General features: G+C 48.5%; 1 protein-coding gene across 3 annotated transcripts in view; it reads left to right on the top strand.

The window, feature by feature from the left end:
* Positions 1–25376, top strand: part of ARHGEF12 (Rho guanine nucleotide exchange factor 12) — a 926126-nt gene that overhangs the window by 584015 nt on the left and 316735 nt on the right. For all 3 annotated transcript variants that reach the window (XM_078682163.1, XM_078682161.1, XM_078682160.1), the window contains one exon: positions 23–100. In XM_078682163.1, the coding sequence (XP_078538289.1) occupies positions 23–100 (78 nt within the window). The remainder of the gene's footprint in view (positions 1–22; positions 101–25376) is intronic.

Below are 25376 nucleotides of genomic sequence, written 5' to 3'. Positions count from 1 at the left end.
TTTGTTTACTTTTCTTATTTAGCACCTGGAGGATTATCAGCGTCGACTGGATCTATCCAATCTAAAGCAATCCGAATGCCCCATGTTGGATGAATACAAGGTGAGTAAATCTCCATGGTACTTTTTCAATCTATAGGTAAACTGCACATACATGTTTTCTCTGATGAGGCCAGCCGATTTTCTTACAATTGCATATTTTTTGTCCTTTATATTGTTTTGCTTTCTTAGCCCACCTTTTGGTATTCTACTTTTTTTTTTTTTATTATATCTTTGTTGGATGTTTTGGCGTTTCAAAGTTCTTCACATACAGGCATCAACAAAAGTAAAACAGAATACCAAATACACTAGCTACATAATTAGTTGTCACCCTCCTTTAACCTCTTATTTAATCAAGCATCTAAATATGACGTCTACATGTGGCTGTCAATATCTGAAAGAAACAGGTTAGTATTAGATTCCTTACCTTAGAATATCCCCAGGCGTCAGACTGGATCTGGAAATCTTTGCGTAGCAGTACCCTTACACGTCGGTAGGCGTCGGCTGCGACTCCGCGTCTGTCGTCGGCGTCGTGGGCGCCTTGATGACGTCGACGGAGTACTTGGATCGCCGCCTCCGCATGCTGACGTCAGTTCTTCTTTTTTTCGCGCCAGCAGCGCAGATCCGGAAAAAGTGGTACCTTAGTCATTTTTTGACTAAACTTTTTAAGATCCCTTTTGATAATTTTTTCGAGTCTTAAACTCCGAACGGTGCCGATAGGGATGCCAGGTTTTAAGCCCTAACCGGAGCATGTAGTTGTGACGGACGCGTCCCTCCAAGGCTGGGGAGGCTACATGGGAGAGGCGGAGATCAGAGGTCTCTGGTCTCCGGGGGAGTCCCGGCTCCATATCAACCTTTTGGAGCTGCGGGCGATTTGTCTAGCACTGAAGGCATTCCCCGCCTCTGTCCGGGGGAGTGTAGTGCAGGTGTTCACGGACAACACCACCGCCATGTGGTACTGCAACAAATAGGGCGGGGTGGGGTCGTGGACCCTTTGCCAGGAGGCTCTGCGCCTCTGGCAGTGGCTGGAACATCAGGGCGTGACCCTGGTGGTTCAACACCTGGCAGGTTCTCTAAACGCCATGGGGGGACGAGCTCAGCTGTCTGTGCATGACGGATCACGAATGGCGTCTGCACTCGGACGTGGCGCAAGGCCTCTTTCAGCAGTGGGGAGAGCCTTGGTTAGATCTATTCGCCACCGAAGAGAACGCGCAATGTCATCAGTTCTGCGCATTGGCATTTCCAAGGCGGCACTCGCTCGGAGACGCTTTTCGTCCCGAGTGGAGTTGCGGTCTGTTGTGCGCCTTTCCGCCTATACCACTTCTGCCCAGAGTGCTGAAGAAGATCAAACGCGACCGGGCCCAAGGCATTCTTGTGGCTCCGGACTGGGCACGAAGGTACTGGTATCCTGAGCTACTCAGTATGTCAGTCGATCCCCCGGTTCATCTGCCTCTTCAGGAGGACCTTCTGTCGCAGCAGCAGGGGACGGTCCTCCATCCAAACCTGTCCAGTCTCCACCTGCATGCTTGGAGATTGAGCGGCAACAGTTGAGGCCATTTGACTTGCCTCCTGAAGTCTGTAATGTCATTCTGGCAGCCAGGCGTCCCTCCACAAAGTCGGTATACGCCTGCAGGTGGAACACATTTGTGGTATGGTGCACAGCAAAGGCTGTGGATCCGCTTTCTGCCCCTCTTTTAGAGGTTCTTCTCTTCCTTCTTTCTCTTGCCCAGCAGGGCTCTGCTCTGGGCACTATCAAGGGCTACCTTTCTGCCCTTTCAGCCTTTCTGAGGCTGCCTGATCAACCTTCTTTGTTCAAGTCCCCTATTGTAACTCGTTTTCTGAAGGGCATCACACACATGTTCCCTCCTGTTCCGTTTGTGATGCCTCAGTGGGACTTGAACCTTGTTCTGACCTTTCTGATGTGCGCTCCCTTTGAGCCACTTCACAACTGTCCTTTCCGCCTCCTTACTCTGAAGACTGCTTTCCTGGTTGCCATCACCTCTGCCAGGAGAGTGAGTGAGCTCCAGGCTCTTTCGTCCAAACCCCCTTTCCTTTCTGTCCATCCGGACAAGGTTGTGTTGGGGACTAGACCATCTTTCCTGCCCAAGGTTGTCACGGCCTTCCATATCGGGCAGCCTATCACCTTGCCCACCTTCTTTCCGCCACCGCATCCCTCTAAAGAGGAAGAGCGGCTCCACCGTCTGGACCCAAAACGTGCGATTTCGTTCTATCTGGATCGCACACGCCAGTTCCGGGTGGATGACCAACTCTTTGTTGGTTACGTGGGCGCTAAGAAGGGATGGGCGGTGCACAAGAGGACCATCTCTCGGTGAGTCGTCTTGTGTATCAAGGCTTGTTACTCCTTGGCGAAAAAAGAGCCTCCGGTTGGGCTGAGGGCCCATTCTACTCGGGCCACGGCGGCTACTACTGCCCTGGGTCGGGGAGTCCCCTTGCAGGACATCTGTCAGGCAGCTACGTGGGCCTCGCTGCACACGTTCGCAAGACACTACTGCCTGAACAGCCAAGTCCGGAGGGATGGCTTCCTTGGCCATTCCGGCCTCCAGGACTTTCTGGTGTGATTATTGGTTCGCTGACCCACCACCGGGGTTGGTATTGCTGGGGTATCTATTCTAAGGTAAGGAATCTAGTACTAACCTGTTTCTTTCAGATGAACAAGTTTCTTACATTCGGTAACGATATATCTGTAAGAAACAGTAGTTAGTATTAGATTCCTTACTGCCCCACCCATCCTCCCCGTTCTGCGAACTGATATCTAGGGTTAAGATCATCCCCTTTCAGGGCCCTAGTTTCAATGGCACCAGTGTTGGTTTTTAACATGGCTCTGCGTTTCTGGCGCGGAAAAGCTGTGTCTAAGAACTGACGTCAGCACGCGGAGGCGGCATCTAAATACTCCGACGATGTTATCACGGCGCCCACGACGCCGACGACGGACGCGGAGCCGCAGACGACGCCTACCGACGCGCAAGGGTACTGTTACGCAAACATTTCCGAATCCAGTCTGACGCCTGGGGATATTCTAAGGTAAGGAATCTAATACTAACTACTGTTTCTTACAGATATATTGTTACCGAAGGTAAGTAACTTGTTCATTAGTCTTATATCTTGATCGATTATGTACTCCTGTTTCTGATATCATTGTCTTTCATGTACTCCAGATGAGTTGTAGGTACGTGTGTATTTAATAGCCATATCATATTTTATATTAATAAACAAACTGTCCCATATGTCTGGAAAACCAAGTAACTTAATCATATCCAGTGGTATCCCTTAAACACCATATTTTGTCAGTGCAATTTTGCTATGCATACTTTTTGTATTCTTCTCTAATGTGAGTGGGGTGGGGTGGGGAGCAAACTGTCTTTGTTGGTTCCTCCGATTATTAGAGTCTGCTCGTATTTTCCTTCTTATAATTTAGTTAGGGGTATCACTCTCTGCCTCTGTACTCCTTTCCCTACCTTCCTGATGGTCACAATGCTCATCTTTTCTACCAAGCCAGGTGTCAGGGACTGTCCGGGACTATGTGGGGAACACAGTCAGGGACTTGGACAAGGACTGGGAACTGGGTAGAAGAAGTACACAGAAAGGAGGAGTACAGGGAGTCAGAGGAGAAAAAGGGATCCTAAGGGGAAGCCTGTACAAGTGAACAAGATGGGTAAGACTCAGAAAGGAAGGGCACTCACAAGGCAATTTAGCATTCAGACTAACTACACCAAGGACGGACGTGCAAGACATATATATAATACAACATCAACAATAAAGGGTGGTGTGGGGTAAAGCACTCAGGAGCTCCATATGGTAAGACTGAAGCTCAGTAAATTTATTACCCACAATTGCTGTTTCAGATACTGACTGCAAATACCCACATGTAGGATATGCATGCAAAGGCAGGGTCTGTGGAGCTTATACCTATAGTGATGTTATAAATGTAACTCAAAGACAAAACTCACAGTGAATAAGAAACAGCACCTAGGTAGTCAGCAGAGCCCACGGATCCTGGCGATCAAACAGGAACGCGAAAGGCAGTAACAGCAAAGGGGTAGAATTAAACACAAGCACAATAGACAAGGAGCTAGCAAGGAGGAGTGCTTAACAGAAAAGGAAGGAAATGACAGGGCACACTTGGCAGAAAGCAGGTAACAAACATACAAGCTAACAGAAGTAAGACAGCAGAATAGAAAGGCAGCAAACTAGAACTGGAACCGAGGAAATGGGAAGCAAGGCAGGGACTGGAAACGGATATACAGAAGAGGAGGCTACAAGGGTATACTAGAATAGTGCAGGTTAAGGAATCAAGAAAACAAAGTAGCATAGAAGGCAGTGCTGGGGCAGGAACAAGAAGTGAGCTAAGGCTCAGGAGTCAAGTCAGTACAGCAGACAGTGCTGGTTCAGGAACAGGGAACTACCAAAGCTTCAGGAGTCAAAGTAGCACTGCAGGCAGTGCTAGTTCAGGAACAGGGAAATTACTAGAGCTCAGGAGTCAAGGTAGCACTGCGGGCAATACAGGTTCAAGGACACAGGACATAGCTACAGCTCAGGAAACAAGGTAGCACTGCAGGCAGTGCTAATTCAGGTACAGGGAATAGGTATAGCTCAGGAACTCAGGAAACAAGGTAGCACTGCAAGCAGTGCTAATTCAGGAGAAGGGAACTGCTGCAGTTCAGGAACAAGGAATACTAAGGCTATGGGGTCAGGGTAGCACTGCAGGCAGTGCTAATTCAGGAACAGGGTAAACAGCAGCAGGTCAGGAACAAGGCATAATTGAAGCTCAGGAAACACTGGAAACAAGAATAGCAAAAGCTCAGGGAACTCTGGAACCAAGGATTGGTCTCACCGGTAAACAGCTACAATGATCAACCTTTGCCTGAAGGGAGCTGGGGCTTAAAAGAGCTCACAGTAATCAAATGCAGCTGGTGTGAGCAGGCTAGCAGCAGCCAGCCACAGGTGAGCTGAATTCCTCCACCCATCCTTGGCCTGCAGTGGTGGAGACAAAGTAGTGAGCAGGGAATTCTGGGTAATGGAGTTTCAGGCATGAGGAGGCTGGCTTTAAGTCTAAGCAGGCTGGCTTTCACAAAACCCGGCATGGATTGGGAATGGATGTCAATTCCCAAATAGTGTCCAAATGGCTGGAAGTCAATATATGCATGCAGGGGAGTGTCAGGAAGCAAATTAGAACACTGGAGAGTCCCACAGTTCAGCCCCCTGGTGGTGGACATGAGAACATAGGGAGCGAATCATGACACCAGGCTCTCAATATCTCGGTCCATAATTCCGCTATGGGGCGTCTGCTCATTCCCCTCTTGCTGTATGGCTCTTTCCTCTGTCTTGGCACAGTTATCTACATCTTTCTCCCATGTCACTATTGGGGGGCCCTTCGCGCTTTCCAGTTCATGGCTATCTGACTGCGTGCTAGAACCAAAGCTAAGGTCTTCAAATCTGGCACCCACCTTCTTAGCTTTTGGTCTGGGTAACAATCCGAGGAGGCATACCTCCACTGAACATGGCAGTGTTCGGGCTTGTGTTGAATTTATCTGTGAAAGCACTGTGTCCCAATATTCTTGTATTATCACACACCCCCAAGTCATATGTATGATTTCCACATCTTGTTGTCTGCATCTGGGGTAGCTCCGGGGCTCTTCCCCATGCATACATTTAGCATGTGGGGGGGGTTAGATAGACCATTTGCACATAGTTAAATTCAATCAATTTGAACGCAGCATTTCTAGATATTAGTTTTGGGCCTCTTAGCACCTTGGACCATTCTGTATTCAGCAAGTCCCTTGCCATGGTCAGTCTATCTCGGAAACGCTCTAGGGGTGTCCTTACCATGTTGATCAATGCTCTATAATGCCACTTTACAAGATGTCTGGCTAACCCCAGTGTAATCCGCACTCTCAGCACCTCATGCGTTGGAGGTTCTAACTGGGCTCCTCCCCAGAGATCCTTACATTTTGTAGCTACTGCATGGTAAGTAAGTAATTGGCCTCTAGGCAGCTTATATTGAGCCAGAAAGTCTTCTAGTGGAATCAGTACTCTGTTCTGGTAGCAATCCCCTACCATTGTTGCTCCAGCCTCTGTCCAACTAGTCATTTGCGTCCTTGAAAGGAATACAGACGGTTCCCCCATGGGATTCCCGCTATGGGCAAGCTCGGTGCATACAATGCGATTCCCTTTGTACGTCGGCAGCATCTCTTCCAACTATCTAGTGCCACTCGTAAGTGTACCACTGGGTTCCGGACAGCCACTTCTGGGTGCAGGACTCCCGCCAACAATTGCTTCGTTTCAGTAGCTGTACTCAAGTTATTTAACAATTGCAAAATCTGACCCTCCAGCCACTGGGCCAGCCATTGCAACTGGGCTGCCAGATAGTATAACTCAAATTCTGGTGCCCCCAAATCTCCTTCCTCTGGGGTCCTCTGTACGACAGCCAGGGAGACAACTCCTTCCCCCATACCTATTCAAGCCCCGTAGCAAGATGTTACATCCCGTGAACCACTCGGGTGGAGTCCCCACTGGAAGGTTCACTAAATAATACAATAAACTGGGGAGCATGACCATTTTTGCCATTGCAGTTTGTGCCATCATGGGAAGTCTTAGCGAGCACCAGAATGGGACGCACGTCTTGAGGGACCTCACAACTGGATTCATGTTCCCCTCCCGCAGATCCTCTATCTCATGAAATACCTGTATTCCAAGAAATTTAAAGGAACGGGAAGCCCAAGCTAGCTCCACAGGTAGATCCCTAGGATGACGCTGGGTCGCCCCTGGTATTGAGAATATGCAGGAATTTATTTTATTTAGTCCAAATCCCACCAAGACAGAATGTCTCGAGGAGAGTCAGCGCCTGTCGTACTCCACGATCCCCGTCGGTAGGAAGCTGGGTTTCTGTTGCATTTTGCTAGATTTGCTGATGCATTTTGACTTGATGTGCCCTGGGTCTTTGCCAATAAAGTTCACAAGGCCTGTGTTCTTTCACAGAACTTTACCCCCAATTAGCACCTATCTGGCCATATGTTAGTCCCTTGTAAAAGATACAATGGGTACCAAGGGCACTGTGACAAGTTAAGGCCTAGGAAAACAATGTAGAGAGTTAGGACTCATAGACAGCCGTCCGTGTCCCAAGTAATATAATGCTAAACAAGAAGGAACGGCCAGAAACAAAAACTTTGTCTGACAGGAAAAGGAAGGGGTTAGCACCTTCAAAACATTTTTATAAAACCCTCACACACCAACCTGGTTGGTGTCATGCTTCATCATCGGGTCCCAGCCTGGCGGCAGAGTGCCACCAGGCTGTGCTGCAACTGTTTACAGTGGAGCTGGTAATTTTTTAGGTGATTTGATGTGTAACTACGTGCGTGATTAAACAATTAAAAATACCTCCAGAATACTACCGTCAATTTTTATTCGTGGAGTCCTGGGGTATGGTTAAAAATACAGAGAGAGTGAACAAGTCCTATGTGAAACTGTGTATATCATCAGGTGGTCGACATGTTTCAGCCCAGGAAAAAATTAAAGGGCTTTCTTCAGGACCTCTCTTGAAAAAAAGGTGGAATAAAGTGAGTGATAAAATTGTATCACGTGTATTGCATATTTACACTCACGCTAAGGAGTGTATCATGCTTGCAGGACAAACATTTAGTCGTCCGCCTTCAAAAATGTTGAGTACGTTTATATAGTAAGAGGCTTATTCATCTCTGGCCCGGATGTGGGGAATCTGTAGGCGATTATTTTTTTGTGATCATCGCGCTTCAACTGGAAACCTGTATCCGGAGTCCAGGGCAAAGGCTTGCCTGTAAGGCCGCATGCACATATTGTGTCACCTTTAGAGGTCCTGTACCTTTGCACACACACACTGCCATTGCAGGCTGCGTGTTTTGGTGCAGAACAAAGTAAAGACTCAATATGGCCACATCCAGGCGGTATAGTGCATCCAGTTAGGGGGTTGGCTGACCTATGCCAGGGCAGTGGGTTGTAGGCATGGCACACAGGGATGTGTGCCATGTCGACTCTTCACTTTGCACCAAAACATGCAGCCTGCAATGGGTGGGTGTGTGTGTGGGTGTGTGGGTGTGTGTGTGTGTAGATAGATAGATTGATAGGTAGGTAGGTAGGTGGGTGTGTGTGTGTAGATAGGTAGGTAGGTACAGGGCCTCTAATGGTGGCATAATAAGTGGTACAGCCCTCAGAGGACTTCCCTCGCCACAGTGCCCTTAGTACCCATGGTACCTTTTACAAGGGACTGACACGTGGCCGGAGAGGTGCCAATGGGGGGTACAAGGTACAGTTCTGGGAAAGAACAAAGGCCCTGTGAACCTGATTGGCTGGGACCCATGGCACATCAAGGCAAGGCCTCTTGTTTAACTTGATTGTACAGGGCGGGGATATCCCTAAGTCATGGCTGGCGGCTGAGGTGGTCACAATCTACAAGAAAGATAACAGAGAGGACCCTGCCAACTACAGGCCGATTAGCTTAATCGACGTAGTGCAGAAGGTAGGTGGCGTTGTCAAATCAGAAGAGACGGGGCAGATGCATGGACGCTTGTTACCACGATGAGAAAGACTACCAGGACTGTTACCCTGTGAAGCATATGTTGACGTAGGGTTGTCGGTTAACATCAAAGAACCAAATTTACAGAGAATAAGTTTATGCAGATAAAAAGAACATGACTGGAGCGTCACCCAAAACATCTCTTCCCTGTTTTTAATATGAAGATTACTGAGTTTAACTGAGATACACACATTTGTGGATAAAGCAATCATGACCTCAGAGACGATCGTATGGCAAAGACGTAAAACCAAGATATCAGTAGTTACGAAATAGAGATTAAATATCTGGTCAACGCACAATTTAAGGTACCCTGCACACACCCTGGGGGAAAAGGGGAAAAAAGCCTTTCTTCGCTGGTCCTGAGGAAGGTGGTATAAACCCACCGAAACGCGCGTAGACCTGGCGTGGAGATTCACAACCAACATCTGTGCTACCTCAACCTTAGACAGTGTTTGCATTATAAAATAGATATGTGTAGTGTTGTATGTATGAGTAGGTGTGTATGTTGAAAGGTGTGGGTCAAACAGGGTGCTTGTTTCTTATTGTAATAAGATAAATTTTGTATTTATTGTTTCGTTGAAACAAATGAATTGCTGTTTGTATTTTAATGTAGAAATGAATATAATCAATATAAATGAATTGACAAATATATATGAAAAAAAGCAAAAAAGTATTTTTTTGATAAACCACTATAAAATAAATAAAAAACCAAAAATATTGGGAAAACTGGTGTATCTGTGTTAACCTGAAATCTTACTGTTGAAATATTCAAGTAATGCGGTTTGAGTAACTATGTTTAGACCATGGGGGAATCTTGTTATATTTTCGAAGGTAGTTGGCAGGGTCATTGTTTCCAGAATGGGGTCGTGGCTAGAAGAAGGGAATATCCTGTCACATCTTCAAGCAGGCTTCAGGCGGAGGGTGGGTACGATGGACCAGGTTTTCAGATTCTCCGCAGTATTCTGGAAATCTGTGTCCATCGGGAAAGGCCGTCTGTACCTGGCCTTAATTGATCTGAAAACCGCATTCGACCTGGTGCCTCGCAATAAACTGTGGCAGGTGTTACACGACATGGGATTCCCGAGTTATCTTCTTGAGCTGATCAAGAGATTACATATGGGTAATTATGCCAAAATTAGATGGGGGAGTCAGGGAGAGCTGACGGAGAGGGTTCCTGTGAACAGGGGGGGTCCGCCAGGGCTGTGTGATGGCACCGACCTTGTTCTCCCTCTTTGTGAATGGGGTGGTGGACCATTCGATGGAGGACCCGGCCGACGCCCCAGTCCTGGCGGGGGAAAAAAACACCAACCCTCCTCTTCGCAGACGATATCCTCTTGATGTCCAAAACCCCTATGGGACTTCAGAAACTCTTGGACAGGTTTAGCTTGTTTTGCAAAGAGCGGGGATTAACCATCAACACCTCCAAAACAAAGCTGATGGCATTGTCTTCATCTAAAAAATCAAAAAGGCTTAATGTTTCCCTCAATGGGACTCCCTTGGAAGTAGTTGAGGCTTTCGATTACCTGGGAATAAGGGTCAATAACAAACTGACCTGGAATTCCCATATTTCGAAAATGCTTCTAAACCGCAAGAGAGTTTTAGGTGCTATTCTCAGAGACCAGCGAGGCTCCATTAGCAGGCCCATAGCCCCGGCCCTCGCAGTATACGAAGGGAAGGCATTGGCCTCAGCTGTCTACGGCTCGGAACGGTGGGGTTCGAGAATACCTCGGACCTGGTTAAAGCTGAGAACAAGTTCTTCAGAGATCTAGTTTCCCTCCCAGCTTCAACCCCTTTAAAGCCCCTTTTTTTTTTACATGGGCAGGCGCTCAATCAAGGACATAGTTCGCCTTCGTCCACTACTGTTCTGGGCGCGCAAGAAGGTCACCAGAATTGGGTAATTATGCAGCGGTGCTTGACAAACTCATCAACTTGAACGGCTGCAGTAAGATCCGGTGGCTGAGCAAGTTGAGGGAGCTGGTCATACACATAGGGTTGGTTGAGTCTTGGCCATCTCAATCCCCCCTACCGAAACAGATTGTGAAGAAAATGTATTGGGACAGGGTCCAGAAGGAGGAACTAGAGGGGCAACAGTGGGGGTCCCTAACCGATCAATTTTTGGTTCATAAGTCTATCAGAAAGCTTGAACAATTTCTGGACTTTGTCCAATCCCCCAGTGATAGAACTCTTTTTTTTTTTTTTAAAGTTTAGGCATGGAACACTACCATTAAATTTATTTACTGTGAATTGGAAAACCTCACAGGATGACCAAGGAAGTTGCCCATGTTGCTCATGCCCTAAAGAGTCCTTATCTCACTTTCTGTTTGCTTGTAAAGCCTATAGGGGGGCTAGAAGTCGGTGGCTAAAGCCGATATGCAGGGAGTTGGGCTTTAGACAACATCATATGGCCCTGCGTATCCTCACAACAGACGTAACCTCTCCGATCACTGTATGTGGGGTTGCAAAATTTCTGGGAAAAGCCTGGCAGATACGTTAAAAACAGATAAAGAAGCATCTGAGAGAAATACCCAAGATGTAATCCAGATCAATTGTTCCTGATTGTACTCCTATACTATCCTTGTCCCTTAGCAGTCCTTTTCCTTTCTTTTTTAATTGTATATAAGCTTTTTTAATGTATTTATGATCTGTATTTTTATAACCATGAATTTTAAGGGTTGTTTGTACTTGGAGTATGTTTTTACTTTTATGATAAACTTTTATCGAATAAAGTACTACAACGCATCAGTATTCTGGTAAAAAGTGTGGGAGGGGTTACTGCAACAGAAGCCTACCTTCCTACGCAAGCCCCCCCAGCCCAAAGGCCAGGAGACTCTGTCAAACCTGGGAGAGTCTTCCTAGTCTTTCATGCGAGGAAGGGTAGAGGAAGTGGTTTGAAAGTTGCAGGGCCTACTCTGCCTTACATCCTTCTGTCCATCTTGCCTATCTCAACAGTTTCAGGGCCCAATTCCCAATGCTCCTTTCCTAGGTCTTTAGTGACTTTACCCCATCTTTTTAGTTTGAGTTCAGAGGAGCCTACATCTGCAAATTCTAACTTAGATAGGGCAAAACCCAGCTTACCCACTGAGGTTACCCACAGTTTGAGTAACCTCAACATGACCAATAGGATCAGGGGGTCTAAGTTGCTATGTGGCATGGGCTAGGCCAGCATGCCAAGGACAGTGCTGCCATGAAGGCTAACACCCAGCAGAGGCTACTGACAGCTGTCATTGCCCAAAACCACACCTTCAGCTCTTTATTGGTAGGTGAAGTGGCTACCTTTCAGGCTTCTGGTAACCTGCCTGTTGTTTTAGGGTAGGGGGCCACTACACTTTGTAATGAACACCCTTCTTCCACCCTCTGTTCTGTCAGCTAAGGAGCCACCAACTCAGGCTGGACAGTTGCCTGACTAGTCGGGTCTTTTTGTCGGCTAGGGAGGACTTCACCAGTGCCAATTTTGTAGTTCTCCCTGTAGGACACTGGCTCTATATATACTACACCAAAATGAGGTATAGTGTGTATGGAGACCAAGTGACCCCAGAGGTAGACAGAGGTTCAAGTTAGATAGAACCTTACTCTCTAATTGTGTTAGAGTGGTCGAGCAGTAAGGCAGTATCAGAGGACAGTATTAAGCACTTGATGTACACACTCAGTCAGCAAATGCATTTACACACTCAAGAACTGAAATTTAGGCCAATTGTTCTTGTATAAAAATATACTGTTTTATTTTTAGAACCAAGCCAGCCTGGCACAGGTAAACATTAAATACTTTACAGTAATAAGTTGCTGGATATAGAACAGTTTGAAAATGTAATAGAAATTGTACTTTGTTTGATTTACAAGGGATGCCGTAAGCTGAAACACACTACATTGAAATGAATAGGCTTTTTCAGTAAATTACAGGTAAGTTACTTTTTACGTTACTTTTCTAACTCAGTGCTGGATACCTAGATTCAGTCCTGGGACATTTCTTCGAAACAGGTAAGTAACTACGTTTTGGTTATTCGCATGATTTTTAAAGAATATTTTTATATTTCAAAACTCCACACGTAGAAACTTTTTAGAGAAAAAGTGTCAATGTTATCCTATGGAGGGAAAACTGGTTAACGGTTCACAGGTAAGTAATCGACTGTGGGAGTTAAGGTTCTGGGGTTAGACTCCGGGGTCTCCCAGGGTCCGTGATGCACTCTTGTTGCACCCTCAGCGGCACTAGGGCAGCCGGGTGCAGAGTGTTGAGGCCCAGTGTTATCCAATGGGGGATAGCGGGCCTCCGGTTGGTGGCTGCCAGCAAGCAGGCCACTGGGTTGTGGCAGCAAAGCTCCTAGGGTTAAGGTCCGAGCAAATGGGGAAACAGAGTAGCATAAAAGGTGCACCCTCGGCGACACTGGGGCGGCCGGGTGCAGAGTGCTGTATCGACGTCGGGCGCCCTTTTGTTTTTGTATGGAGAACCTCCGGTTTGCAAAAACACTGCAGGCAGGGAGACGATGGACTTCTGGGTGCGACCACCACTTGTAGAGGTAAGTTGGGAAGTTAAGGGTTGGTTAGGCACCATCGGTTTGGCCACACAAGGCCGTGGGGCATCGGATGCAGGGGTGCCTTTTGGGGTCGGATCTTTTTACCAGCTCCTGGTTGCTGTTAAGGAGGCCTTCTGGATTTAGGCTGCAGGCGTCCGCTGGAGGCTTGAGGCAGGTCAGAGGTCGTCGGATCTCCGGTCAGGATCACCAGGGGGACCGCCTCGTGGTGTTTTTCCACTCGAGCTCTTGCCAGGTTCGGCGGGTGCAGAGTGGGCTGGATTTGCAGTCTCTGGCTTGCGCCAGAAGCTGCGGTTTGAACAAATCCGGTGTTCACGGGAGATGCAGTCTTTAGAAGTGAAGGCAGGCAGGTCCTCCGGGATTTTGCAGGAGAAGGTTTGAGGGAGAGACAGGCCGGTAGGGCTGGGGCCAAGTCAGTGGGCGTCGTCCTCTTGTTTGCTCTCACGGCTCTTCAGTCCTTCTTCTTATCTTCTTTCTTGTTTCTTGTCTGGACCTGAGGAAGCAAGGTTCAGGGTGCCTCCAAAATACTAGATTTAGGGGTGTTATTGGTAGGTAAAGGGCAGGGACCAATGGTTCCCTTCCCTGGGGTGGGTACACGCCCTATTCTGCCACTCTCCAGTGGGAAGGGTGGCAGGAGCCTGACCCTGGTTGACTGGGTCACCCCCATCCTCAAGATGGCGGGGACTCAAGGCTGTGCTTCATCTTGCCTCCCCACCTGAGGGGTAGAGTTGGCAGAGGTGGGCACACCCCTCTTCCTCACTTGTTTTTCCTACCGGTTCTCCTGCCCAAAGTGGGGGGTAGAACCAGTGGGGACCAGTTGCTGAAAGTGGCATGCCTTTAAAGCTCCTCCTTCGTGAACCCTGCCCTTCCTGGGGGAGGAGGCTTGGCACCTCATCCCAGGATGTGCATTGTTTCCGGCACCTGAGAGCAGCAAGCTCTCGACCCAGGGTTCCAGAAACATGTCTGTTGGTGGCAGCCTAAGCAGCCACTCAGTCAGGTAACTAGGAGTTGGTCGAGTTTAAGGGGGCATCTCTAAGATGCCATCTGTGGTGCATTTTACATTAAATCCCACACTGGCATCAGTGTGGGTTTAATGTGCTGAGAAGTTCGATACCAAACTTCCCAGACTTCATTATAGCCATTATGGTGTTGTGGAGTTGGTGATGACAAACTCCCAGCACCATATACTCTTAATGGCAGCACTGCACTTACAGTGCCCAGGAATGGACCTGGGCACTGTAGGGGTACAGGGCTCATGCACCATGCACCTGTACCCTCACCACTGGCATAGGGCACCCAGCTAGAGGGGTGACTGATGTATGACACGGTAGTGGTGTGTCAGCATGGCAACAGTGCTGTGTGCCATGTCGACTTTTCACTTTGTTCTGCACCAAGACACACAGCCTGCAAAGGCAGTGTGTGCGTGTCAGGGTACACGGCCTCTACGGGTGGCACAATAAGTGCCGCAGCCCTTCAAGGCCTTCTATGGTTAAAGTGCCCTGGGTACATGTGGTACCATTTACCAGGGACTGACATGTGCCAGAGATGCCAATTGGGTTTAGGCTTCAGTGCAGTTTTAGGGAAGGAACATAGGCCCTGGGTACCTGATTAGCAGGAGCCCATGGCTCACTCAGTCAAAGAACGTCAGCAATTCAGCAAATAGTCAGGGCATACCATGCAAGAAAGAGGGCACTTTCTCACTCTCCCTAGGTAGAATCTCCCTAGCCCTCTGGAACTGTGACTAACAGTTGTCAACCTTTCCTATGCTGTCTCTTCTTTTTCATTTGGGGCTTATCTGCTCTAACTGAAGGTTCAGCCCCTCGGGTTCCTTGGATGAGGGTTCGCACTGGAGCAGTACCTCTCTTTGATTTGGAGCAACCTTTCGGTGGACATTCCCAAGGAGACAATCAAGGGGGGGGGTCTTTATTGACTACCACCCTTCTCCAACTAAGGCACCCAGCTCTTTCTAGGGGCACTACAGCCACAGGCCTGCCCTGGGATAGCTCTTAATCTTTTTGTTTCCCCTGGGAAATACTGGTTTGAGAGTACCAACCTGTCATGCACCACAGTGTGACTGGAACAGGTATCTCTCAGGGCAGTGGCTATGATTCCATTCACCAGTAGGTGATGGAACTGTCTACTCCCCTCTGGAATCTCCAACTCACCTTTTGGGCCCATCTTGCAGTTGAAGGCTAGGAGGACTTCACTTCCTCATCTGTGGAACCACCCTCCAAAGTTACACTGGCAACCCCTGGAGCTGCACTAGGGGCTTGTTTTTTAGGGAATCTAGAGTCCTTTATGTGGTGTCCTGTCTTTTGATAGTTGTGACTTCATACCATTTTGGGATCCCAACTCTTACCTTGGTACCCAGTTTTAGTTTGTGAGGTGTCCTTGGGCCCATCCTCCTGGACAGGTTTTTGGGGGGCTACCTGGGACTCCTTACTTTCATCTTTAGTATGCTTGCTGTCTTTCCACTGGGGAGGTTTTGTAACCCCTTTCTTTTGGTCACCCTCAGCAGATGTCCTGGTCACCCTTGTCTTGACCCAGTGGTCTGCCTTCTATCCCAGTTCTTGGAGAGAAATTGGACCTAGGTCTACCAGATACTGATGCAACTTTTCATCAATGCAATTACTTAATACATGTTCTTTCATAAACAAATTATAAAGACCATCATAACCTTACTCTTTACTTCCAGTCAACTAGCCACCTGGTGTTTTCATTTAGTAGTCTACAAATTCCATCCATGGCTGACTCTGGGGTTTCTGAGTCCCCCTGAATCTAATTCTATACTCCTCAGTAGTGAGGTCAAATCACTCAATCGGGGTGCCTTTCATGAGTTCATAGGACTCTGCTTTTGCGCCACTAAGGGTCAGAAATCTGTCTCTGCACTTACCGGAGAACAGGTCCCAAAGGAGTGCCCCCACAGTGAGTTTTCTTCACTTTTCTGGCTCACAAGCCATCTCAAAGGCTGTGAACCACTTGGTGAGTTCATCACCATCCTCAAATTTAGGGTCAATCCCTTTAGAGATTTTGGGTTCATAAGATTGCTCTCTGACCCTATTTATTACGTTGCTGCCACCATTCATTTATTGGTGCTAGGCCCAGCTCTACTTTCTCTTTTTCTAGAGCCAGGAGTCTGGTCTCTAGGTCTGATCTTTTAGCCAACCTTACTAAAAGGTTGGTATCTTCATTGAGGCTGTCCTCAATGAACTTAACCCACCTGTGTGGGCTCTAGGTGCTGTGAGTTGTATTCTTTAAGTCCGGGGCAATGGGACCCTGTTCTCCCTAGGAAGTGGAGGAGGTTGGAAGTTATACTCATCTCCTCCATCCTCTTCCCCATCTGAGAGGTCTTCACCTTGCTTAGAGGGTTGGTCCTTAGCATACCCTGCCAACAGCTCCTTGAGCTTTGGTTTGGAGGGATGGAGGGATGGGACCTCTTCAAATCCTCGATTCCGGTCGCCGTCGCGGGCCACTGGGCCTATCGACACCGTTCGGCCCAAGACTCATGGAAAGGACTCATTTAAAAAATGACCACAATGTGGAGCTAAATTCCCACACAGTGCCCACCACAAGGTTTGTAACCTGTGTCTCTCGCCTGAGCACGGCGTGAATATCTGCCAGGCCTGTGCTTTTTTCGATCCAAAAAGACCATCCGTGATCGCCGGGCCCGACGACACATCATGGCCCAGCCAGCAGCTACGGTACCGGTGGACATCTTCGGTGAAGGCCCGATGTCCCGGAGGAGGATTCTGAAGATCTGGAAATCATGTCCAAAGCAGACGACTCAGACCACCACATCACTCCAGGTCAACGAGTGAGTACAATTACCCCTACCCCAACCCCACCTCAAAGAAAGAAGGCCTGGTCAAGATTTCGCCTACTGGCCCCAGTCGTTACCGAAATCAAGCTTCAGAAGCCCTGGGACAGCTCCGTAGATAAGGGACAAGCCTTCCGGCGGCTCATGATCAAGCTATGAAGGAGCCCTGAACCAAGAAGAAAGATTTCTGCCACCTACGAAGAAGAAGGACCCCTCCAGGACTCCCCAACATCGCCTGCAGCCTCTGCACGGAGACCCCCCAAACTGCTAGTGCCCCAGCAAGGTGAAATTCGACCTCAAAACACACCCCTGCATCCAGCCGCACTGTGCCCTGGGGAAGAGAACCCGAGGTGCACCTGTGTCCCGAGCCCTCCAACATACCTGCCCAGCTGTTGGTCCCTCCCTGAAGTCTTCCTGGACTGAGACTGCAGCCAAAATCCAAAACCTGCAACTCCCGTTAAAAACAACAGGGGTTCTGGCACCAAAACAGCACCCTCTACCCAGCTGCCCCAGCACCACTATGGGTGCAACTTGTGTGCTAACTCTGATTCCCCCTTGCCCTAAGCCTAACACCAGGAGCCTCGTTCCCACAACCTAGTGGCCTGTTCGTGAGCAGTCACCAACCGGAGGCCTCCTAGCCCTGTGGATAAAATTGGTCCTCAGCACTCGGCCACCCTAGTGCAGCTGAGGTTGTAACAAGAGTGCATCCTTGACCCTGGGGGACCCCTGAGTCTCCCCCAAAATACAAAGTCCCACAAACAAGTACTTACGTGGAAACCGATAACTAGCTGGGTGCTACTCCAACCTCGGTGACGGAGGTAAAAAATCTGGGTGTCTGGCTGGACTCTGCTCTTAGCTTCGATAATCATGCTAAAAAAGTGTCAGCCACTTGTTTTGGAATCTTGCGAGGGCTCAGACCTATTCTGAAATTTTTTGACACCCCTACTAGGCAGCTGATCTTGCAGGCCACTATTTTATCTTGGCTTGATTATGCCAGTTCGCTCCTGCTGGGGGCTAATCAGGTTGTAATCAACAGGCTGCAGCGCGTCCAAAACGCTGCCGCTAGAGCCTTAGTCGGCCTTCCGAGGTTCTGTTCCGTGAGGGAGACTATACGGTCACTACACTGGCTGCCTATGACACAGCGGATTGATTTTAAAATCTTGTGCCTGTCCTTTAAGATTCTTAAACAATCTTCCCCCCAGATACTGGAGAATTTGCTTATTCCCTATGTACCATCACGGTCACTTAGGTCTTTGGGCCAAAACTTAGCTGTGGTTCCGCGGTTTAAGCTTTGCCGGGCTGGGGGACGTTCCTTTCGAGTTCTAGCTGCTAAGCTATGGAACTCGCTTCCATCTCAAATTCGGGCACTGGATAATCTGTTGGAGTTCAGGAGAGCTATAAAAACCCACTTGTTCCCTTCTGTATCTTAGGTTCTCTGTGTTCTGTTCCCATGCTTCCTGATGTTTTGTTGTGTTGTGCCTTTACCTGTCCTAAGCGCCGGGACGCCCCTTTGCTGGGGCAGCCGTGCGCTATAAAAGTATGTATAACATAACATAACATAACAATTTCCTTCCACAGGATAACATTGACTGTTTTTCGGTGAAAAGTGTGGAGTTGGAAAATCTATGAAACCCTTTCAAACTGTAACTAAATAACAAAAACGCTTTTATTTACCTGTTTACAGGAAATGTTCCAGTGCAGTATCCAGGTATACTGCACTGTGTAAGAAAAGTAATCTGTAAAGTAATCTACTTGACATTCTACTAAAAAGCCAATACTAAGTATATGTACAGTATTTTAAAACATTGCATTACTAGTATCTCTACTGTAATCAACTCAAAGTATATATACCCTTGCAGTTCAAACTGTTTACAATCTGTATTATTACTGCAAAGTATTTATCACTTACCTGTGCCAGGCTTGCTTGGTTCTAGGAAAAAAATAACTAAAAGAATATTTTTATACCAAACCAATTGGTCTGAAGTTCAGTCTTTTAGTGTGTGATATCATTTGCTGATTGAGTGTGTAAAACAAATGCTTAACACAGTCTTCTGGAAAAAGCCTTACTGCTCTACCACACAACTACACATAGAGGCCGAAGGAAAGCCCAAATGGCTGCAAGATAGCATTTTAGAGTGCCCAGAGCTGCTGGGCCAAAGAAAGGATGAATAAAATAATCTCTGAAAGAGGGGCAGAAAGGGGATTCACAGCCTTTGCTGTGCACCATGCCACAAACTAATTCCACTGATAGGCATATACCATCTTAGTGAAGGGACCCCTGGCTGCCAAGATGACATTGCAGACTTCGGACGGAAGGTCAAAAGCTGTCAACTGTCGCAGCTCAATCTCCACGCAAGGAGGTGGAGGCTGGACAGGTTCCATGGAGGACCGTCCCCTGCTGCTGCAACAGAAGATCCTCCCGAAGGGGCAGTCTGATCGGAGGATAGACCGCCATGCTCAAGAGCTCGGGGTACCAGACTCTTCGTGCCCAGTCCAGAGCCACAAGAATGACTTGGACCCGGTCCCCTTAATCTTCTTCAGCACTCGGGCAGAAGTGGTACAGGAGGCAGCAGTTCCACTTGCGAGTAAAACGTTGCCTACCGAGTGCTGCCTTGGAAACTCCAACATGCAAAACTGCTGACATTGTGCGTTTTCTTCGGTTGCGAACCAATCTAACCAAGGATCTCCCCACCGCTGAAAAAGACCTTGCACCACCTCTGAGGGAAGACGCCATTTGTGATCCAGCAGGCACCAAAGGCTCAGTTAGTCTGCCCTGGCATTCAGAGAACCGGCCAACTGTTGAACTACCAGGGTCATGCCCCGATGTTCCAGCCATGTCCAAAGACGAAGAGTCTCTTGACATAGGGTCCAGGACCACAGTGGCGGACAGAACCAGTGGGGACCAGTTGCTGGAAGCAGCAAGTATCTTGGGGAAGCTCATAAAGGCGACAAGCCTTTGAAGCTTCCCCTTCGTGGCCTCTGCCCATCCTGGGGGAGGAGGCTTAGCTCCTCATCCCAGGATGTTCATTGTTTCAGGCCCCGAGAGCAGCCGGCTCTCGATCCAGGGGTCCAAAACGTGTCGGGTGGTGGCATCTGAAAGAAGGCACTCAGCCTGGGCGCTAGTGGTAAGTCATTTTTCAGGGGGCATCTCTAAGATGCCCTCTGTGTGCATTTTTCATTAAATCCCACAGTGGCATCAGTGTGGGTTTAATGTGCTGAGAAGTTTGATACCAAACTTTTCCGTTTTCAGTGCAGCTATTATGGTACTGTGGAGTTTGTAATGACAAACTCCCAGCACCATATACTCTTAATGGCAGCACTGCACTTAAACTGTCCAAGAATCGACTTGGACACTTTCGGGATAAAGGGCTCATGTACCTGTCCCCTCACCACTGGTATAGTGAACCCAGCTAGAGGGGTAACTGATCTATGCCAGGGCGGTGGGTTGGCATGGCACGCATGGATGTGTGTCATGTCGACTCTTCACTTTGTTCTGCACCAAAACATGCAGCCTGCAAAGGCATTGTGTGAGTGTGAAGGTACAGGTCCTTTAAGGGTGGCTCAATAAGTGCTGCAAACCTTAGAAGCCTTCCCTAGTCACAGTGCTCTGGGTGCCCAGGGTACCATTTACCAGGGGCTGACCTCTGGCCAGGGAGTGCTAATTGGGTTTTGTCTTTAATGCAGTTTTAGGGAAGGAACATAGGCTCTGGGTACCTGACTAGGAGGAGCCCAAGGCACACTCAGTCAAAGTACATGTGCAGTTCAGCAAAAAGTGGAGGCAACCAGGCAGACAGAGGGCACTTTCTAACGCAGGTCCACTGACATTATAAGAGCATCTGGAAATTTACTTGTCTCTGAGTGGTGTATAATGTAGTCTACGGATGTTGGCAGAGGTAGACGGAGGTAAAAATAGATAGCACCTTACTTTCTATTTGTGATAATGTGGGCGAGCAGTAAGGCTTTGTCCGAGGGTAGTGTTAAGCATTTGTTGTACACACTCAGTCATCAAATGATGTCACACTCAAAGACTGAACTCAGACCAATTGTGTGTATAAAAATATTGTTGTTATTTTATTTTTAGAACCAAGCCAAGCCTGGCACAGGTAAGTGAACTAAATGCTTTGCAAAATCTTATGCAGTGTTTACAATTGAATGCAGTTTTTTCAAATGCAGTTTAATTGAAATACAGATAAGTCAAAATATCGAAATACACTGTATAGATTACTGTGAGAAAGTGCCATCTTTCTTGCATGGTATGCCCCACTTTTTGCTGAATTGCTGATGTGCTTTGACTGAGTGTGCCCTGTGTTCCTTCCCTAAAACTGTATTGAAGCTAAAACCCAATTGGCATATCTGGCCACATGTCAGCCCCTGGTAAATGGTACCATAGGTACCCAGGGCATTGTGCACAGAGAAGACACCCAAGGGCTGCAGCACTTTTTGTGCCATCCTTATGGGGGGGGGGAGAGGAGAGAGAGAGAGAGAGAGAGAGAGAGACACCCCCCCCGTGGGTTTAATGTAAAAGGCACTACAGAGGGCATCTTAGAGATGCCCCCTGAAACCTAACCTTCAATCCACATCTTGTCTGAGAGGCTGCCTAGGCTACCACACAGCAGACACATTGCTGGACCCCTGGGTGGAGAGCCCCCCACTCTCCTGGGCCTGCGGCAATGTACATCCTGGGCGAGGTGCTAGGTCTCCTCCCCCAAGATGGGCAGGGGAAAGCTTCAAAGGCTTTTGTGAGCTTCTCCAGGCCACTTGCTGTACTCCGTCCATCACCACCCCCTTTTGTACCACTTTGTTCGCCATAAGTTGGCAGGGTATGCTCAGTCGTGAGTCCCTTGCTCACTTTGCCACTGGATTCAAACAAGCCGGGCTGAAGACGGCTGAAATGCCAGAAACCGGTCCTCGGAAGCTTGTTTCCAGTCCAGGGAAGGCATGGCTTGGCAGTTTGGGCTGGACTGTTCCCATGAGGCACAGGGTCAGACTGATTTGCATATGGCCATGTCTGAACTGGGGTGGCAGAGTGGGCTAAAGAACGGTGATGGATTAAACCCAGATCTGTTGACTGGGTGTGAGTGTTTGATTGGTTCAGATGCTCCGTCCATCACCACCCCCTTTTGTACCACTTTGTTCGCCATAAGTTGGCAGGGTATGCTCAGACGTGAGTCCCTTGCTCACTTTGCCACTGGATTCAAGCAAGCCGGGCTGAAGACGGCTGAAATGCTAGAAACCGGTCCTCGGAAGCTTGTTTCCGGTCCAGGGAAGGCATGGCTTGGCAGTTCGGGTTGGACTGTTCCCATTAGGCACAGGGTCAGACTGATTTGCATATGGCCATGTCTGAACTGGGGTGGCAGAGTGGGCTAAAGAATGGTGATGGATTAAACCCAGATCTGTTGACTGGCTGTGATTGTTTGATTGGTTCAGATGCTCCGTCCATCACCACCCCTTTTTGTACCACTTGCTGTACTCAGCAACTGGCCCTCACCAGTTCTGACCCCCCACTCTGGCGGGAAGACTGGCGGGAAACCCTACGTCAGGAAAGGGAGTGTGCCAGCCTGTGCCAACTCCACCCCTCAGGTGGGAGAGGTGAGGTGACGCACGACTCCGGGCTACCACCATCTTGAGGATGGGGAGCCCTACCCACTCACAGCTACGCTCCTGCCCCCCTCCCACAGGAGAGGAGCAGGATAGAGGGGGCACCCACCCCAGGACAGGGACCTTCCTTCCTCAGATCCCGATTTCGAAACAAGAAAGAAGACCAAGAAGAAGACGACCTGCGTGCAGCTGCTAAGAAGAGGACGACAGCAACTGACTTGGCCCCAGCCCTACAGGCCTGTTGATCCTTGAACCTGCTCCTGCTAAATCCCGGCGTCTCCTGCGGACAGCAACCTCGAGAAACCCGGAGGACCTGCCTACCTTGACCCTCTTAAAGACTGGGATTCCCATGAGCAGTAGTTCTGCTTAACCAACAATACCCCTGGTGTCAGCCAGGAACCGCAAATCCAGCCCACTCTGCAACCGCCGAGCCCAGCCTGTGCTCGAGTGGACAAAGACCCTGAGGACGTCCCCTGGCGATTCTGAACTGGAATCCAGTGCCCAAGGACCCTCCTCGACGATCCAGACGACGCCTGCAAACTCGGAACCAGGGACCCCTGCAACCGCGACCAGCAGAGGGTAAGATTTCCCAGCGTCCAAAGACACCCCTGCACCCGGTGCCCCCCGGCCTCCTGTGCCCACCTCCAGGGTGCCTACCTATCCTCCAAGTTCTCTTCCAGGGGATCCTCATCAATAGTCATAAGCATTAGAATATTCCCGCCCATGTGCGGGACCCCGGAAACACTATATTATATGTGCCCCACATATATATACTCATATATATATAAATACATATATATATATATATATATATATACATGCAATAGCAGCCAAATAAAATCAGAGCTGAAATATGCTGTGTAGAATTTCCACTATACATGAATAATAAGCATTAGAAACATGAGAAACAACAACAAAGTTTGTTTAGAAACTGTTTTAATGCTCAGAAAGCAGTAGACATTCTCATAACTCACTGGCAGCATAGAAAGCTCCCAGGCTGCATTGCAAACACACAGTCTAAAAAGACTGAAAAGCTAACCTGTAGCTGCATAGCAATAAACTGACACCGTGCCTTTAAGGCACCCATGACCCCCAGTATCCCATCATGCCTCAGGGGTGACAGTTAGGTCAGTTGTTCTTTCCGGCTCCTTCAGGAAGGATCCTGGTTACACAGCTCCACTAATTTTCTGTTTTTCTGACAGAAAAATACTTCACGTTTGTCTTTTTTTACACTTACTTTGACATTTAACAACTTGTCAAGTAAGATACTGTCTTTTTTAGTCAGTTTTGTGAACATTTTCTTCTGAGAATGCCTTCACTCTTTGACAAATGTCCTTCTTGTGGCAACAAGAAGGCAAAATCAGACAATCACGGCGTCTGTATCTTGTGTCTGCCTGAAGATCATGATCCAGACACCTGTCATCACTGTGAACACCTGTCAGGAAGAACTCTGAAGGACAGGGAGAGGATTCGCATTTATGGCCTGGCTCACAGGTCATCCAGAGGAAGATCTCCGGTGAAGAAGGGCTCCAAGAAGGCTCAAACATCTTCAAAAAAGAAGTCTTCACACCCTTCAACATCAGCGTCGGGTTCGGTGCTGAGAAAAGAACCACCGGTGGATCAACTCTCGTCAAATCTACCGTCGACGGCGGGCTCGCCGTTAAGAGAAGACCAGGTGGGGGAGAGGGGCTCAACAGAGGGTTCAAACCCCTCAGTGGTCCCAAAATAAGAACCAGGGAAAAACCCAGTTTCGAGGCAAAGCCAACAGAGGTAGAGGAGGTCACCAGCAATCCTCTAACACCACGAGAGGAGGAAAGGCCTGAGCAGTGGCTTCCTCTGGCGCCGTTGCCCACTCCAGTGGGAGGAAGTGCTTCACAACACCTGGCAGAGTGGGTCAGCATCACAAAGGATCAGTGGGTGCTGAATATACTGCACAATGGATACAAGCTTAGTTTCCGTGCGCTTCCAAAGAGCGTTCCTCCAAAGAACTCTTGCCCTCATCAGCTAAACTCGCTCCGAAGAGAGGTGAAAGTTCTACTACAAAAAAGAGCTATAGAGGTGGTCCCCCCCTCTCAAAAAGGAAAGGGAGTCTACTCCAGGTACTTTCTTGTCCCCAAAAAAGATCAGGAGGACAAGTTCAGACCAATACTCGATCTACGTCTCTTGAACAAAGTCATCGTCAGAGAAAAGATCTGCATGTTAGCTCTTCACCAAATATGCCCACATCTTCAAACCAGAGATTGGATGTGTTCGGTGGATCTGCAAGATGCATACTTGCACATTCCGATTGCTCTTCAGCATCGCAAGTACTTGAGGTTTGTAGTGGGAAGCAAACACTACCAGTACAATGTGCTACTCTTCGGTCTCACCACGAGTCTTTACCAAATGCATGGCAGTGGTGGTGGCTTTTCTTCACAAAAAGGGTCTCTTCATCTATCCATACCTGGACGACTGGCTCCTAAAGGGCTCGTCTCCAGTTCAGGTAACGCACGATCTGCAACTTTGCCTACACCTGTTGCACAGACTCGGTCTCCATGTCAACTTGGAGAAGTCAGTCCAGCGGCCGACACAGTCCATCCACTACCTAGGCTCCGTTCTGGATACAAAATTGGGAAAAGCGTTTCCTTCGGAGGAGAGACTTTTTTCCATGAGTCAGAAATGCGAGATTCTGCTAGAGTCAGCCCGACAAGTAGCATCCCTGCTGGGTTCCATGGCGTCCTGCATTTTCCTCATTCCAAACGCCAGGCTGAGAATGCGTCCTCTACAACAAGCTCTAGAGGACCAGTGGGACCAAGCGACGGGGCATTGGGAAGATCGTATCACTCTTTCCCAG

This window comes from Lissotriton helveticus, chromosome 3_1, assembly GCF_964261635.1.
Source record: "Lissotriton helveticus chromosome 3_1, aLisHel1.1, whole genome shotgun sequence".
Taxonomy (NCBI): Eukaryota; Metazoa; Chordata; class Amphibia; order Caudata; family Salamandridae; genus Lissotriton; species Lissotriton helveticus.
Note: the sequence above shows the minus strand (reverse complement) of the source record. Positions and strands in the feature narration are given on the sequence as shown.